The 15,364-nt window shown below is 43.4% G+C and overlaps 1 protein-coding gene across 4 annotated transcripts in view; it reads left to right on the top strand.

Annotated features, from left to right (window-relative positions):
* The window catches only part of TBC1D17 (TBC1 domain family member 17), a 743,081-nt gene that overhangs the window by 54,649 nt on the left and 673,068 nt on the right, over positions 1-15,364 (top strand). Inside the window, exon 2 of one of the 4 annotated variants that reach the window (XM_069605253.1) lies at positions 2,352-2,442. The exons of 2 other annotated variants lie outside the window; for them this stretch is intronic. Coding sequence is in view for 1 of the 2 variants with exons in the window: in XM_069605251.1 (XP_069461352.1) it covers positions 14,070-14,075 (6 nt within the window). In the remaining variant the exon portion in view is untranslated. Of the gene's footprint in view, positions 1-2,351; positions 2,443-13,961; positions 14,076-15,364 lie in introns of those variants that run through there. One more of the 4 variants, XM_069605251.1, reaches the window with a different exon arrangement.

The following is a 15,364-nucleotide window of genomic DNA, read 5'->3' as shown; positions in this document are numbered from 1 at the left end:
TGATTAAGCTTTGAGATTCCTTATCACCTAGAAGGCTAAGTTCATGCCAGGCTTTTATCTTTGCATTCCACAAGATTTCCAAATTGGGGATAGGGTTGTTGTTCATCTTCTCATAACATTCTTTCACATTCAGTTGTTTTAATCCTTCTCTTATATAGTCAATTCTATTAAAGAGGACAATTTTGTCTCCTTTATCTGCAGCTTTAATTATTATTGATTTGTCTTTAGATAATTCTTTTATTGCCTGTTTTTCTTCTTTTGTTAGATTATAACTTGTCTTGATGTGTTTTTTGTTTAAATAGTCTTTCCGTAAACTGTTGCTGACTGTTTTATGAAATACATCAATGACATTTTCTGAAGATAGAGTTGGCATAAATGTTGATTTTGATTTTAAGCTGGTTTCTTCCATTAAATCTGTTTGAATACCTTGTTCCTCCAGAAAAGTTTCTTGGGTATAGTATTCTTCTTCTTCAATGTTCAGTAAATCCACTGTATCTTCGACCATTTTGACTGTGAGTTTAGATGGCATACTATTTTGATGAAAAGATTTTTTAAAAGTTGTTTCTTCAAAGTGTTTTTTCAACTTTAATTTTCTGCAAAATTTGTACAAATCAAGTTGTTGCTGGAAATAATCTCCTTTGTATGTCGGACTAAACGAAAGTCCTTTGCTTAAAGCTGTGGTAAGTGCTGGTGTAATTTCATATTTCGATAGATTTATGATAAGGTTCATCTTCTCCTCCCTTGTCTTTGTGCTCTTGTTTCTACGCCTTGATTTTTTTTAAAAATTAGGATAAATATCCTGATGAATATTAGCGAGACTCGAGTATATAAAATTTGGAAAAACAAGCAGGATACATGCTAACAATAAGAAAATTAGAAGGGTGAGTCATTGTAGCAAATATTATATTTACTTTTTTTGAAAAAACTTTAAGGCATTACTCAAAATGAGAATTTGGCTTTTTCTTTTTAGTACAAACACTTCCTCTCCGGAAGAACCATTGAGAGTGACAATGGGGAAACACGTGTCGAGAGAGAGAAACATTTGAATCAGAATATATTGGTGTGAAGCAAAAACAAATTAAAAAAGTGACATCCAACAGAAATGTCTCTTTATCTGGAATGTTTTTTTGAAACCTTTAATGAAAAATAAAAATTATTAGTGTGAAAAAACACTAATAAAATTTAAAAGACTGTAAAGACTCGCCTGTATACATTTATTTAAGGGGCTAGCGCATTTGAGTCTATTTTCCCACATTTCTTTTCTTTTTTCAATGTTACATCTGTGCAGCAGCCACACAGTATTGGGAAATTCTCATGCAGATAACCCAACATAACTACTAAAACCTATTTTTTCTACTAAGAGAAAAAGCAGTCGCCAAGGAATTACTTCTTTATCAAAGGCTGTCAAAGATATTCTTTTTACTGCCAATATCTCTCTATTGTTTTTACCACATTTATGTATATAAAACAGCAGGAGGTACAGGTTGCTTACCCTGCTCATGCAAAATTTCGAGTCCAATTTCTTTAAGCTGCTGTCAGAGCAGGTCACGTCTATTCATCTGTAGGATGCCTTATTTATCAGCATTGCTTGATACCTAAGGAGTTTCAGAAAATCATTGTGAACTCCTAGGTTGTTTGACAAGTAAATACATCTTTGTTCATTCGTAACATCATTATATCCAGTGTTGGTTTTTTGTTGTAGTTGAGGATCTCTGTTCATTAGAGCACGATTCTCAACTGTCTCGCATATACGTATGTCTACTTCTAGGGCAGTGCATACAGTTAGTGATATATTTCTATGGATGCGTTGGTTTGCATCCCGCAGTTATTCTTAGCACCCCGTGCTCGGGTCTACGTTTGTACAAGAGTGTGCGGGTGCTAAATGACTCTAGGTTAGATATTGCCTTCTTACCTTGTCTATTTCCACTCGGGCCCACGGTTTGCGTGTCCTAGACTGAGCGGTCTGGAATTCAGACGCAACCATTCTATCTCAATGTTTATCTGTTCCCTCGTTGGTCATATCCTATGCGCATGCGCCGGATCGCGGCTACCAGTGTAAGCCGATTTCGGTACTTTCTCTGGGCGCCATCTTTTAGTGACCCTCAGACTGTACGATGACCATAGATAGTTACTCAATATTGAGCGGCTGTATAGCCGTACGTTGTTTGTGCACATCATGTTGTGGCATGTTCTCAGTCTATGTATCTTGTAATGGTGTTCACGTCACTGATGTATCTTGACAGTGGATGTCTCACAATTTATCATTAGCCTCTTGAATGTAAGACCAATCAATTGTGTGCATATATTTTTATATATAAGATCAGGTGATCCCAATGTGTTTCTATCTACAGGTGTTGCCTGGATGTTCTACGTGCTGTCTTCAGGGGGTCCGAGAGGGGCACGAGGAAGAACCACTGTGTTGGATCTGGCGTGAAAACCTAGGTGTGTTGGGGCATGCTGGTCACTCTTTCCATGATATTACTGAGGTTCTGAGCAGAGTGGTATCACTGTTGAGGAAACCTGGCATATTCTGTTCTATTCATAGGTTTTATAATGTTGCCAGTGTTTGCCAGCTAGTTGGTTCGTTTAGCCCTAGAGTGTCTGTTTTAAGACAAAAAATCCAGAGTTGTTCTCTCCTATACAGTAGATTGTGGAGGTTACCGCCTCTTCTGGGGATCACAATCCTCTTTATGATCGTCCAGGTGAAGTCATTCGGTCCATGCTGTTTGGTTACAAAATGCTCAACCATGGGTGATGTGGTCCTAATGCAAGATCTGTGTTCCACCATTCTCATCTTCACGGGTCGTGTGGTCATGCCTACATAATTTTTTTGGCACGGACAGGTAATCAGATAGATCACGTTGTTGCTATTGCAATTGGTGAGGCATTTTTCATTCCAGGGATAGTCCCATTCTAGGTCGATGGTTACTGATCTTTTGGTTGTGGCACATTCACTGCATCTCCCACACAGTGTGTGCCTCGTTGGCAGTGTCTGATTCCACAGGGTGTTGGGCGTCAAGTCCGGTTGTTTGTATGTATGGATGAGGTCGTCCTTGAGGTTCCGTCTTCTTTTCATTGCAAACCTTGGTGTTTCCAAAATTACGTCTCCTACATTGAGGATCGGCCAGAGCTTGATGATTTCTTTTTTGATTTGGTTTGCAGCGGTGAAAAGCTGAATACCGCTGCAATCGTCTCATTCGGATCGTTCAGTTTGCCATGATTCTCTAAAGTGGTATCTCGCGGGATGTTCTTCGCGCTTTTGCGTCCTTGCTTAATTAGACGTTTGGGGTAACCTCGGTTGAGTAGCTTGGCTGCCAAATGGGTTGATTGCCTCTCATAGCCCCCAAGAGTCGAGCAGTTTCTCCTATATCTCAGGAACTGTCCGAACGACAGATTATTCCTGAGACTAGCCGGATGGTAGCTATCAAAGGTTAGGCGTGAATTCCTATCCGTTGGTTTGTTAAATACGGTGCTCGCAATCTCTCCGTTCCGTATTTCCAAGTTTAAATCCAGGAAGTTGATTAAGGTGCGACTGTGTGTTTCTGTGAAGGTTAGGAACCTAAGAAAAAATGGTTGTCAATAGGTGCACACCTAATTATCTGTCCCTGTGTAAAGTAGTTACATAAACATTTTTAAAGATTCCGGGTGCTGGGGAAGAATACAAGCCCTGACACTGGAGCCTGTGTAAAACACGAACTAAGAAAAGTGTCTAAATTTAAAGACACTGCCGTCCCCTGCACACCATTAAAGCTGAAATAAATCAGTCAGTACAATACTTAAATTTTCAAAAATATATAATTAAGGGTAATAAACAAGAAGTAAAAGTATATATAGATTTGATTTAACAATTGAATTTGTACAAACAATGGTAAATTGCACATATGGCCATCATAAAAAGCAAAGGAAAAAACCAAACGATATGTTCTTATGCTGAGATGTGATTTCCAACTCTACACGTTTTGGGGAAACTCCCCTTCTTCAGGAGCAAAAGAAATCTGCAATTACATCTATACATACAATTATTAATCACCTTTTCATATGATAAACACTCAAATACATTAAACAAAGCGTTAACAATAATCACTTCCAACCTAGTGCAAAAGAGAAATAGCTCATTCCCTATATGTTTTTCTTAGTGGTTGGTGAACCATAATTCTAACACCGGTGTGACTCCAAAAGAAGAAAACTAAAAGAAAAATAGTATAGAAAATTACCTCTACTGTATCTTTTTGTGTAGTCTTCCACAATGAACGAGTATTATGCAGGTCAAAAGTATCTACTGCTGGTCAAATCTAAGGGGAATCTATCAAGGATACCTAATTTAGACAGGAGGTCATACTAGCCAGCTAGAAATTAAACGTTGAGTAATAATAGTCGACTAAAAAATAAATCAATGTCAAATAAAGGACCAAGTGCTTACCCAAAGGTTTGGAAGATGGTGAATAATTCCAAATGGAACCACAGTGGGAAAACCAACCGGGTTGTACCACCCACGGTGTAGATCTAGTTGGAGTATCTTAAGGATAATAAAAATCCTAAAGAAACGTAAAACCCACAATTAGTACTGATGCCAGTATCAATCTAAATGCGCACAACATTGTCTCACTAAGGACAACCTTTACCTCAGTGGCGTATAATGCGGTCTGTTGTACATGCAGCAACTCCAAAGGCATCAACAAACTATTCAGCTCGCCATGGATAAATGACTCCAGTTTTCAAGTGAAGCGTCCAGCCACTTGCAGATTCGAAATCACGTGCTGTTAGATTCAAGAAGGGGTAAACGCGAAAAAGATGCCCATTTCAATTTAGTGAACCGCAATGGCCCAATGTTCGATAAAGTTCCAGATGCCTCTAAATGCAGTAACCATCATAGTACTTACAATAAAAGAAACAATCTTCTATTCAGGCGAAATCCCGGAGTTTTAGTATTACGTACACCACTCGCATGGTATCCCCGTACTGAATGAGTACTCTTTACCGGTTTTAACAAAACCAGGAAGAGGTTGGTCACATGACAAAGTCATGTGATCCGGAAACTTCCTAGCGGGACAACTCGTCATGTGACCACGTCACTCGACTCTGAACGCCCAAAACGTGGCCCTCCGAGGCCCTAATAGGACTAAAGTGATGGTGATGATAATTATAAAGATATAAACACTGAATCTAGATACAGTATGCTCATTAGTATATCTATCGTGCTTGTAGCTGAGTTACAAAGTCACATGACAGTGTCACGTCACAATGTCATGTGACGCGGAAGTGTTTCTGCAAGTTCACTGAAAAGTACCTCTCAAATCCTTCTAAAAAGATGATTCAAATTGTGGAAAAGTGCAGAAATGGATGCCGCTCAAGGTGGGGAAAGTGAGCAAGAAAAAAGAAAGAAAAAAATAAGAAATAGGTTATGATGCACAGCAATTTATAGACAAGGAAAACAAGACTCCAGAGTCCACAGATGTAAAAGAATACCTAATCCACCAACCATTTCAATACCTATATTTCAACCAATGGTTTAGCTTGACTGAAGATCAAAAATCAGTCATCACACAAGAAAACAAAACAGAATCCACCATTATATACACCAGTTCCAATTTAAATCAATCCGAGCAATTTCTAAAAGTAAACAAAGATGTTGAGGCCCTACTTGTATATGCCTAAATAAAACAGTTGAGGGAAAACTCCTCATTAAGACCTCTGGGGGAAAGATTGTCCAGGAGATCAATCCAGAACATCTCTCTTTGTGCCAAAATCCTTGCATAGTCACCTCCTCTATGAGGTTTTTTGACTACTTCCAGTATGTTGAGTTTTAACTGGGCTACATTATGTCTCTCCTTGGTAAAGTGTCTTGCTACAGGGGATTTTTCATTTTTGCACCAAACGTTCGATTTGTGCTCTGTCCATCTTTCACGGGCCGCCCTCGCTGTTTACCAATGTACATGAGGCCACATGGACACTTAATGCTGTAGACAAGCCCTGTAGTTCTACACATGGCAAAATCTTTAAGTTTAATTTTCCTCCCCGCCTGTGGGTGTAAGATATGTTCGCCCTGTGCCACATTGTTACAATGACTACATGTCAAACGCGGGAATGTTCCATTTTTTTTATTGAAAATGTCAATTGTGTCTGTTTGGGTCCCCTTTCTGCTTTGACTTCCCTGTCTCTGAGGTTAACACCTCTTTTGTACACCATCATGGGTGGTCGTGGAAACAGTTAAGAAGCATCGGGTCATGGTGTAAAATAGACCAATGTTTCTGTAAAATTCTTTTAATGTGAAAACTTTGTCTTGAGTACTTTGAAACGTGTAAAATCGAAGCTGTCTCCTTCTTGGGTTTCGGAGTGAGGATTTGTTCCCTTGTGATGGGGAGAGCCCTGATTTGTGCTTGCTCTAAGATTACTTTAGGGTATCCTCTGGAGGTGAATTTATTGGTCAATACTTCACATTCCCCTTAGAAATCATCAGAGTCTGTAATTATTCTTTTGAGACGTAAAATCAGACTATACGGTAAACTTGCCATCATTGGTTTCGGATGAAAACTTGCATAGTGCAATAAATTGTTGATTTATTCCACGCTTTTCTTGTATTTTGCCAGAACATTGGATGATTTGAGGGGTTCTTGTTTCTCTACTATCTCTTCCATCATTTTTTCGGACACCACCTTTGCCATGCTGATGATTAGCACCAACCAATCTCTTGTACATTTGTTGGAGATGTAGCTCCAATCTTTCCTAAATTGGACCTGCTCCAGGAAGATCTGTGGTTCTATGTGTATGAAGAGCCCCATTGGTGCTGCATGGGCCCGTAGATACTCTGTCATTATGGCTGCATGGAGTTCTGTTCTGATCAGTTGCTTTTCAGAACCTCATCGATGTTGGTTCCTGTGGCTGGGATGTTGTCAGCCCCTAGGATTGATGGCATGGACAATATGTCCTCCACTAGTTCCTCCGCAAAAGCTAGACACCTAGCTTCCGTCATGGTCTGGTTTCTTACAGTGTTGCTTCAAAATTGGTTTATTACCTTCTTGAATATTTCTATTGATGCATTAATCCCTGTTTGTAAACACGTGTACATGTGATTTCTCACTGGAAGTGATTGTTCATATAATTTTGAGCCACAGTCCGCAGCCTTTGGCTGTTAGAAGGACCAAAACACCCATACGATTTGGACTGTTTAGGGTTTCATACCTTGAGACTTCCTCATTCAGACTGTCACACAACAAAATCTCAGGTTACTTTACTACAGAATTTGACTAATAACTTCAAAGATCTGGCATCGTTTATGCTGTGGCCGAACAAACAGAATAGGTTCCTAACCTTCACAGAAACACACAGTCGCACCTCAATCAACTTCCTGGATTTAAACTTGGAAATACGGAATGGAGAGATTGCGAGCACCGTATTTACCAAACCAATGGATAGGAATTCACTCCTAACCTTTGATAGCTACCATCTGGCTAGTCTCAGGAATAATCTGCTGTTCGGACAGTTCTTGAGATATAGGAGAAACTGCTCTACTCTTGGGGACTATGAGAGGCAATCAACCCATTTGGCAGCCAAGCTACTCAACCGGGGTTACCCCAAACGTCTAATTAAGCAAGCACGCAAAAGAGCGAAGAACATCCCGCGAGATACCACTTTAGAGAATCATTGCAAACTGAACGATACAAATGAGACGATTACAGAAGTATTCAGCTTTTCACCGCTGACAAACCAAATGAAAAAAGAAATCATCAAGCTCTGGCCGATCCTCAATGTAGGAGACGTCATTTTAGAAACACCAAGGTTCACAATGAAAAGAAGACGGAACCTCAAGGACGCCCTCATCCATACATACTAAGAACCGGACTTGACGCCCAACACCCTGTGGAATCAGACACCGCCAACGGGGCTCACACGTGTCGGGGATGCAGTGCATGTGCCACAACCAAAACATCAGTAACCATCGACCTAGGATGGCACTATCCCTGGAACCAAAAATGCCTCACCAATTGTAATAGCAACAACGGGATCTATCTGATAACCTGTCCGTGCCAAAGAAAGTATGTAGACATGACCACACGACCCGTCAAAATGAGAATGGCGGAACACAGATCTTGCATTAGAACCACAGCACCCATGGTTGAGCATTTTGTAACCAAACAGCATGGACCGAATGACTTCACCTGGACGATCATAGAGAGGATCATGATCCCCAGAAGAGGCGGCAACCTCCACAATCTACTGTATAGGAGAGAACAACTCTGGATTTTTCATCTTAAAACAGACACTCTAGGGCTAAATGAACCAACTAGCTGGCAAACACTGGCAACATCATGAACCCTGTGAATAGAACAGAATATGGCAGGTTTCCTCAACAGTGATACCACTCTGCTCAGAACCCCAGTAATATCATGGAAAGAGTGACCAGCATGCCCCAACACACCTAGGTTTTCACTCCAAATCTAACACAGTGGTTCTTCCTAGTGCCTCTCTCGGGCCCCCTGAAGAAAGCACGTGGAACATACACGCAACACCTGTAGATAGAAACACCTTGGCATCACGTGATGTTATATATAAAAATATATGCACACACTTAATTGGTCTTACATTCGAGAGGCTAATGATATATTGGGAGACATCCACTGTCAACATACATCACTGACGTGAACACCATTACAAGATACATAGACTGAGAACATGCCACAACATGATGTGCACAAACAACGTATGGCTATACAGCCGTTTGATATTCAGTAACTATTTATGGTCATCATACAGTCAGATGGTCACTAAAAGATGGCGCCCAGAGAAAGTACCGAAATCGGCTTACACTGGTGGCTGCGATCTGGCGCATGCGCATAGGATATGACCAACAAGAGAACAGATAAACGACGAGATAGAACGGTTGTGTCTAAATTCTAGACCGCTCCATCTAGGACACGCAAACCGTGGGCCCCGAGTGGAAATAGACAAGGTAAGAAGGCACTATCTAACCTAGAGTCATTTAGCACCCACAAACTCTTGTACAAACATAGACCCGAGCGCGGGGTGCTAAGAATAACTGCGGGATGCAAACCAACGCATCCATAGAAATATATCACTAACTGTATGCACTGCCCTAGAAGTAGACATACGTATATGCGAGACAGTTGAGAATCGTGCTCTAATGAACAGAGAGCCTCAACTACAACAAAAAACCAACACTGGATATAATGATGTTACGAATGAACAAAGATGTATTTACTTGTCAAGCAACCTAGGAGTTCACAATGATTTTCTGAAACTCCTGGTATCACGGAATGCTGGTAAATAAGGCATCCTACAGATGAATAGACCTGACCTGCTCTGACAGCAGCTTAAAGAAACTGGACTCGAAAGTTTGCATGAGCAGGGTAAGCAACCTGTACCTCCTGCTGTTTTATATATATAAATGTGGTAAAAACAATATAGAGATATTGGCAGTAACACTAAATTATATCATATCATATATCTCGCTCCATACCCCGTACCCCATTATATCTTCTCTGCAGGTGGGGCACTACATGGGAAACACATTCATTTGCTTGGAAACAACATAGAAACAGCATAGCAATACATGCTGTAGATAGCCCTGAAGAAAGTGGTGTATTGAGGTCAGACCACTGAAACCGGTAGGCTTTACCCGACCTCGCAAAAAAACTGACCATTGAGATGGCGAAAGGTCGGCAGTAACCAAAGGTTCTTCCAACTCTCTTAGGAAGAATATAGATCGTATTCTTTATGAACTACACATAGATTAAGCGCAGTGAAAAGAGCACTTTCTGTGCAACAGCTGGGGTTGCATTTAACATTTGCAGATATACTCTGTCTATATTTCTCTGACAATACATACTTACAGTTTTCGTGTTGCTCCATCAACATCACACGAAACTGATAGAGTTTTACTGAATTCTACTTTTTTAGAAATTTCTGCCAGACAAAGGAGCCCAATAAAAATATATAACTTAATTTGGAAAGCAGACGACACATGCCACGAGAAATATGTCCTGTGCCTTTTAGAAAAACCATCTGAGTCAGATCACATGGTGTGTATAATAATCTAGCAATAGGGCAAGTACTCTTGACTATCACGTCACCCTAGATAGGCGGAACAACCAGCGCAATCTAGGGATAGTAATACACAAGGGTTTAGTTCAGAGTGGTTGAAGGGCAAGGTAATCTAGGACTACATTTAAAATCATTAGTCAAATTCTGTAGTAAAGTAACCTGAGATTTTGCTGTGTGAAAGTCTGAATGGGGAAGTCTCAAGGTATGAAACCCTAAACCGTTCTAATCGTATGTGTTTTGGTCCCCACAAGCGATACCATTGCTCCCCATTTATCTCCTGCCCAGGGTGCCCTCCCTTTGTTTCATTTAGGGCCATCTCACTGATTCCCTAGGGGTAGAATATATCCTGTACATGTCAGCTACTATACAAGCCTCCCCAGTATTACTTGTTACATATTTCTCATAGACGGTGAGGCCTAGTCGCCGCCCCCAAAATCTGGGGATTCCTTAACCAATGCTTAATTTGAGAGTATCTGAACCTCTCTCCTGCCCCCAGGTTAAAGTCTTGTTTACATTGTACGTTTTAACCTCCTTCCCCTCCACCATTGCACAACATCCGACAACCCTCCCTTTCCCACTTTCCAAAGGCTCCCGTCTCCCGTCCTGTAGTAAATTGTGGGTTCCTAAATGTTGGCATCAATGGGGATGGGAAGGTTGTCGGGCCTGCCACCCTAACCAGGGAGTGCCATTCCTCCCCCACTAAAGCTGTAATCTGGCTTTTATACATATTCTTGGGCCTGTCTGCTTTGGGACACCATAGTATTTAATCTAGGGGCCTCCCCACAACCGCCCCGTCTATATTCCTCCATACCTTGTCCCGGTCTGCGCTGAACCATTCCTGTATCACCCTAGTCTGGGCTACCAAATAGTAAACGTAAAAATTCAGGGCTCCAATACCTCCTTTTGTGGGTGGGGTGCCATTAGTAGCCTCATGGATACTCAAGGTCTTTTGTTGTTCCATGTAAACCTGCTCATATATCTCTGAAGCTCAGTGAAAAAGTGTTTTGGAACCTTCACAGGGAGTGTTTGAAAATAGTAACAGATCTTGGGGAGGATCATCATCATCCTGAGATTGTTTATTTCCCCTCAGCCACAATATCACCAAGTGCCCCCATTTCTTCAGTAACTGCGTGACCCTCTCCAAGAGGGGTGTATAATTGTCTCTGTACAGATCCTCCGCCGACCCTGTGAGCTGTACTCCCAGACAACGAACACGCCTCTCAGCCCACACATAAGGGCATTTCTCCTTCAGAGTCACCCTTTCCCCAACCAAAGTCAAATTCATAAGCTCAGATTTATGGGGATTAATCTTCAGGCCCGCCACCCTGCCAAAGTCCTCCAACTCCCTTTCAATTCCCGGAAATGTTGTCTCTGACGCTGTGATTGCCAATAACATATCCACAAAGGCAATAACCTTGTGCATCTACCCCCTCCCCCAAAGCTAATCCGTGTAACATCCAGCGCTTCCCTGATAAGGGAGAGTAAGGGTTCTAAGTAGATTGCGTACAGAAGTGGAGATAGCGGGTACTCCTGTTTCGTTCCCCCGGGACACCCTTATCCCCCCTGAGAGCCAGTCATTAATGGCAAGACAGAGGGTCAGGTCCTTATTGATGGATATGGCCCTTCTGACAGCCACAATCACTTTCTCCTTCTGCTCGTACTGGTGCAAGGATACCAGTACGTCCCTGGGTCTGGCCTCAGGCTCTCCTCTCTTTGGCCCCACTTTGTGTATAAGGGTCCAGCTCTATTTCAGTCCAATCCTCCTCCTGCAGCAGGTCTGAAAACATAAGTTGCGCCGTTGCATGCATTTCCTTGTCCGCCACCGCCTCGGCCAGACCTTTAATTCTTATATTGGATCACCTTAACCAGTTTTCTAGGTCTTCGCTCTGGATCTCCAGGTTCTGCGTGACTATTGCCAGCTGATCTATCAGTTCATCAATATTCGGTTGTCCTCTCTCACGTCTTGTATGGCGTTCTTTGCAGCATCCACCCGTTCCTCCAGTTTCGTTATGTCCTCTTTCACTTCCTACAGGGATTGTGAGAGTTCTGCATGAATAAGGCCAAGCTGGAATTGAGTGATTTCCAAAATCTTCTCCCCAAAGTCCTGAACGCAATGGTGGAGGAGCTCCTGGGTAACCACTTGATCCTTCGTGGACCCTGCCATGTCACCAGGCCCCTCTTGTGCCGAGGGCCGCTGTTCTCCTCGCCTTCGAGCTATCGCTGTCCTTGTGCCTGTGCAAGAGTCTTTGCAGGTTGCCCTCCTTTGATTTATTTCGCTGACTTGGGGCCGCCTGCAAGTCCTTCCCCTTGTTGTTGGACATGTGTGCAGCAAGGTCTGATGGAGGGAGGTCCAGAGCCCTCCTCCATACCTGGGTGCCCCGTTACACGCCATGGGCCCACCCTTGACAGCCTCCCCAAGGCAGCGGGCTGCTCTTTGCACCACCACACTGTGGATCTGCCCTTTGCCGGGTGCCAAATCCTGCTGCGCGCCTCCGCCTCCGCACCGTTGGATCTACAGGTAGACTCTTCCTCGGGCCCCCAGGCGTTACTCTTTCTGGTCCCTGGCAAAATGTTCAAGCCTCCCTGGGTCTGATGGGGGTCGGGGGGGCTCCTCCCAAGACTTGATAGAGACTCTCGGGCCCTGCTCTTCCCCTGCTGCTCTTTCAAGTAGCCAGGGAGGTTAGAGCCACCCCCAGTGTGTCTCTGGGTCGCTTCCTGCACTCCTCACCCTGCCCCTAGCACAGGGTTTCTCCATTAAGGTATGCCTTCCCGCAATATTCCAAACAGTCTACTCTGCTAGAACACCTCAAATGCCCTCTGTGCCGATTTGGGGAACTTCCCCTGTTCCTTCCTTTGGGGGTACTAACCAGGCCCCCGATTCCACTCTCCCACTCTTCACCATACTTCTTCCTCCGTCCTGCTTGCCTTGCCCACTTCGGCCAGCTGCAGTGAGTTCTCGCTCTCTCCCGGGAGCAGAGCCCTCTCCTTTCAGCCTCCAAATGTCCCAGAAGGGCCCCTGCCCCCCCTGGCTTGCCACGCTAAGTAGTACCCGTCCGGCGGGACTCCTGCCGTTGCTCCCCGCTGCCATGCAGCCCTGTAGCTCGATTGACTGAAAGGGTAAGCACCCCCCCTCTGGATCTCCTTCTCCTGCCAACGAGCTACGGCCTCCACCACCTATACCCGGGGGCAGGCCAACATCACATGCAGCCCCCACTGCCTCTTGGGCTCCTCCAACGGTGGTCGACCAGCTGCGGCCAAGCCCCACAATGCACCCTGCAGGGCTTCAAAGCTTCGGCTAAGGCACTTCTTCTGTGCCGGCAGCTCTGGGCGTATGTCGAAGCCTGACCTGCCCTGATCATGGAGGTGGCACATTGGTGTTCTAAGCCCTGTACCTGAGCTGGAAACAGAGCGATTGGCGCTACAAAGTTCTCAAAGTTCTGGCTTCTCCTCCACCCACTGCCATGCTTGTCAAAGTATCCCCGCCTGGGAAAAGCACTATTTCATTTATTTATGATCGTGGGCCCCGGAGGGCGAGAACGCTATGATCACGCAGCTCTCCCCTCAGCGGTCATCTTCCCTCCATGAAGCAGAAATAATGTAATCAATGTAAATAAAAATATGCTACACTTCCATTAAATCCAATTGCAATGATGAAAAATAATCGACACAGTAGTCACCTCAGTTTTCAGTGCTACAGTTATAGAACTACAGACTTTTATTAACACACTCCTCACCATAGGTATTGTACTAAATCTTGCAGAGTCCTCACAAATACCTTGCCTAATGTCTCCTCCCAGGTGGCCAGTGAAAGGCAGACGCTTCCTGATCCTGGGAGTGGGACTAGCTAGGAGGAGATCACCTGGGAGAACAAGGGCCCCAGGTGAACAGAAGGACCTTGTGGGATGAAACGCAGTATTTGTCTTCCTCTGGGGAAGAAATATCAGTGATGCCGAAATATGTAATGGTTTGCTGTCCGAGATGGCTTTTAACTTCCCAAGTTGACTATCTTAATGTGGGTGAGTACATTTATAACCACTTATGCACTGGTAGAAATGAAACCCCTTTTAAAACCACGGACATTCATAGAGGTGAAAGCTCCCATGACTCCCAGAGGAATAGTAAAGGTGAGTCTTTAAATATGACCAATTTAGACCCTGAAAATCTTTATTCCTATGTAAAGCTAAATCTTTCATTAAATCCTTATGACATTCCTTTGGGGAATATAATTGAAGAAAGAAATCAGCGTGTTGTTAATATTCCCATGGGAAAAGCAGATTTTTACATTATGGACGCTCAAGTCACATAAACCCCAAAATACTGGTATGAAGAAGACGGCTGCAGAGGAACAAAAGTGCAAAGTGACTGGGAGGTTTAAAAGGCCCCCTCGGGTGCAGGCCAAGAGAAAGAAGAGTACAGTAGAAAGTGGATTTGTGAACTCTATACATTGCAGCAGAATCTGGAGGAGAACAGACACACCAGGACCACTGTCGAGTGTCGAGCAGTTGCCTGTCCTGAGAGGGTAATTTCCTCTAGAAGTCTTTAATGTAGAGGTTGCGCAGCAGGAATCGTTGGAGTTGAAAACTTTTCCCCTGGAGGCTGGAATTGCAAAGGTTACATAGCGCAAAGCGGAAACTTTAAAAGCTTTCCCCGAAGTGAGGCTTGATCCGGTGGCAGGCGAGCACCAGAGAGCCTCTGGAACAGAGAATGCCCCTTTTTCAATTGGCACAGGCTGCAGGAGACCAAAGGAAGCAGGTCGCTGGGGCGCGAGAAGCAGAGGACCTGGAGGCAGCGAGACGAAAGAATGTGGACGCTAGACCCGGTGAGTTCACTAAGAGATTGTGACACTGGAGCACACCGTAACCGCTCGCTTGCCAAGTCTAGGTGCGTTTACATTAGAAGCAGAGTGAAATTCCAAAAGAAATGTTCCTTTGAATATCGAACTAAAATAACATAAAGCAGACAGACCATTATTCTGTAAACCAAGCTGACTTAAAAAGGAACAAGTGGAAGAATAATCACGAGACCAAAAGAGTGTGATTGTATGTATGTGGTTCATTCAGATTAAAGGCGTACAACAAGCAGGGGCAATAATTTGAGAAACCAATACAAACAACTATTGCAAAAGCCAATATTGTCAAAGCCAAAAAGAGAACTAGGCAAGTTAAAAAGAACAACCAGTGCCAAAGCAAAGAGGGGGCAAATGAGAATCAAAATGTTTGTAACATCTATTGGCCATATTTAAAGAAGTTCATAAAAGGAACTGGATTAAACCCACATTTCCAAAGCCAGAAAGGTATCGGAGTGT

The sequence above is a fragment of the Ambystoma mexicanum genome, chromosome 1p (assembly GCF_040938575.1).
Source record: "Ambystoma mexicanum isolate Mex_15411 chromosome 1p, UKY_AmexF1_1, whole genome shotgun sequence".
In the NCBI taxonomy this organism is placed as follows: Eukaryota; Metazoa; Chordata; class Amphibia; order Caudata; family Ambystomatidae; genus Ambystoma; species Ambystoma mexicanum.
This window is presented reverse-complemented; position numbering and strand designations above follow the sequence as displayed.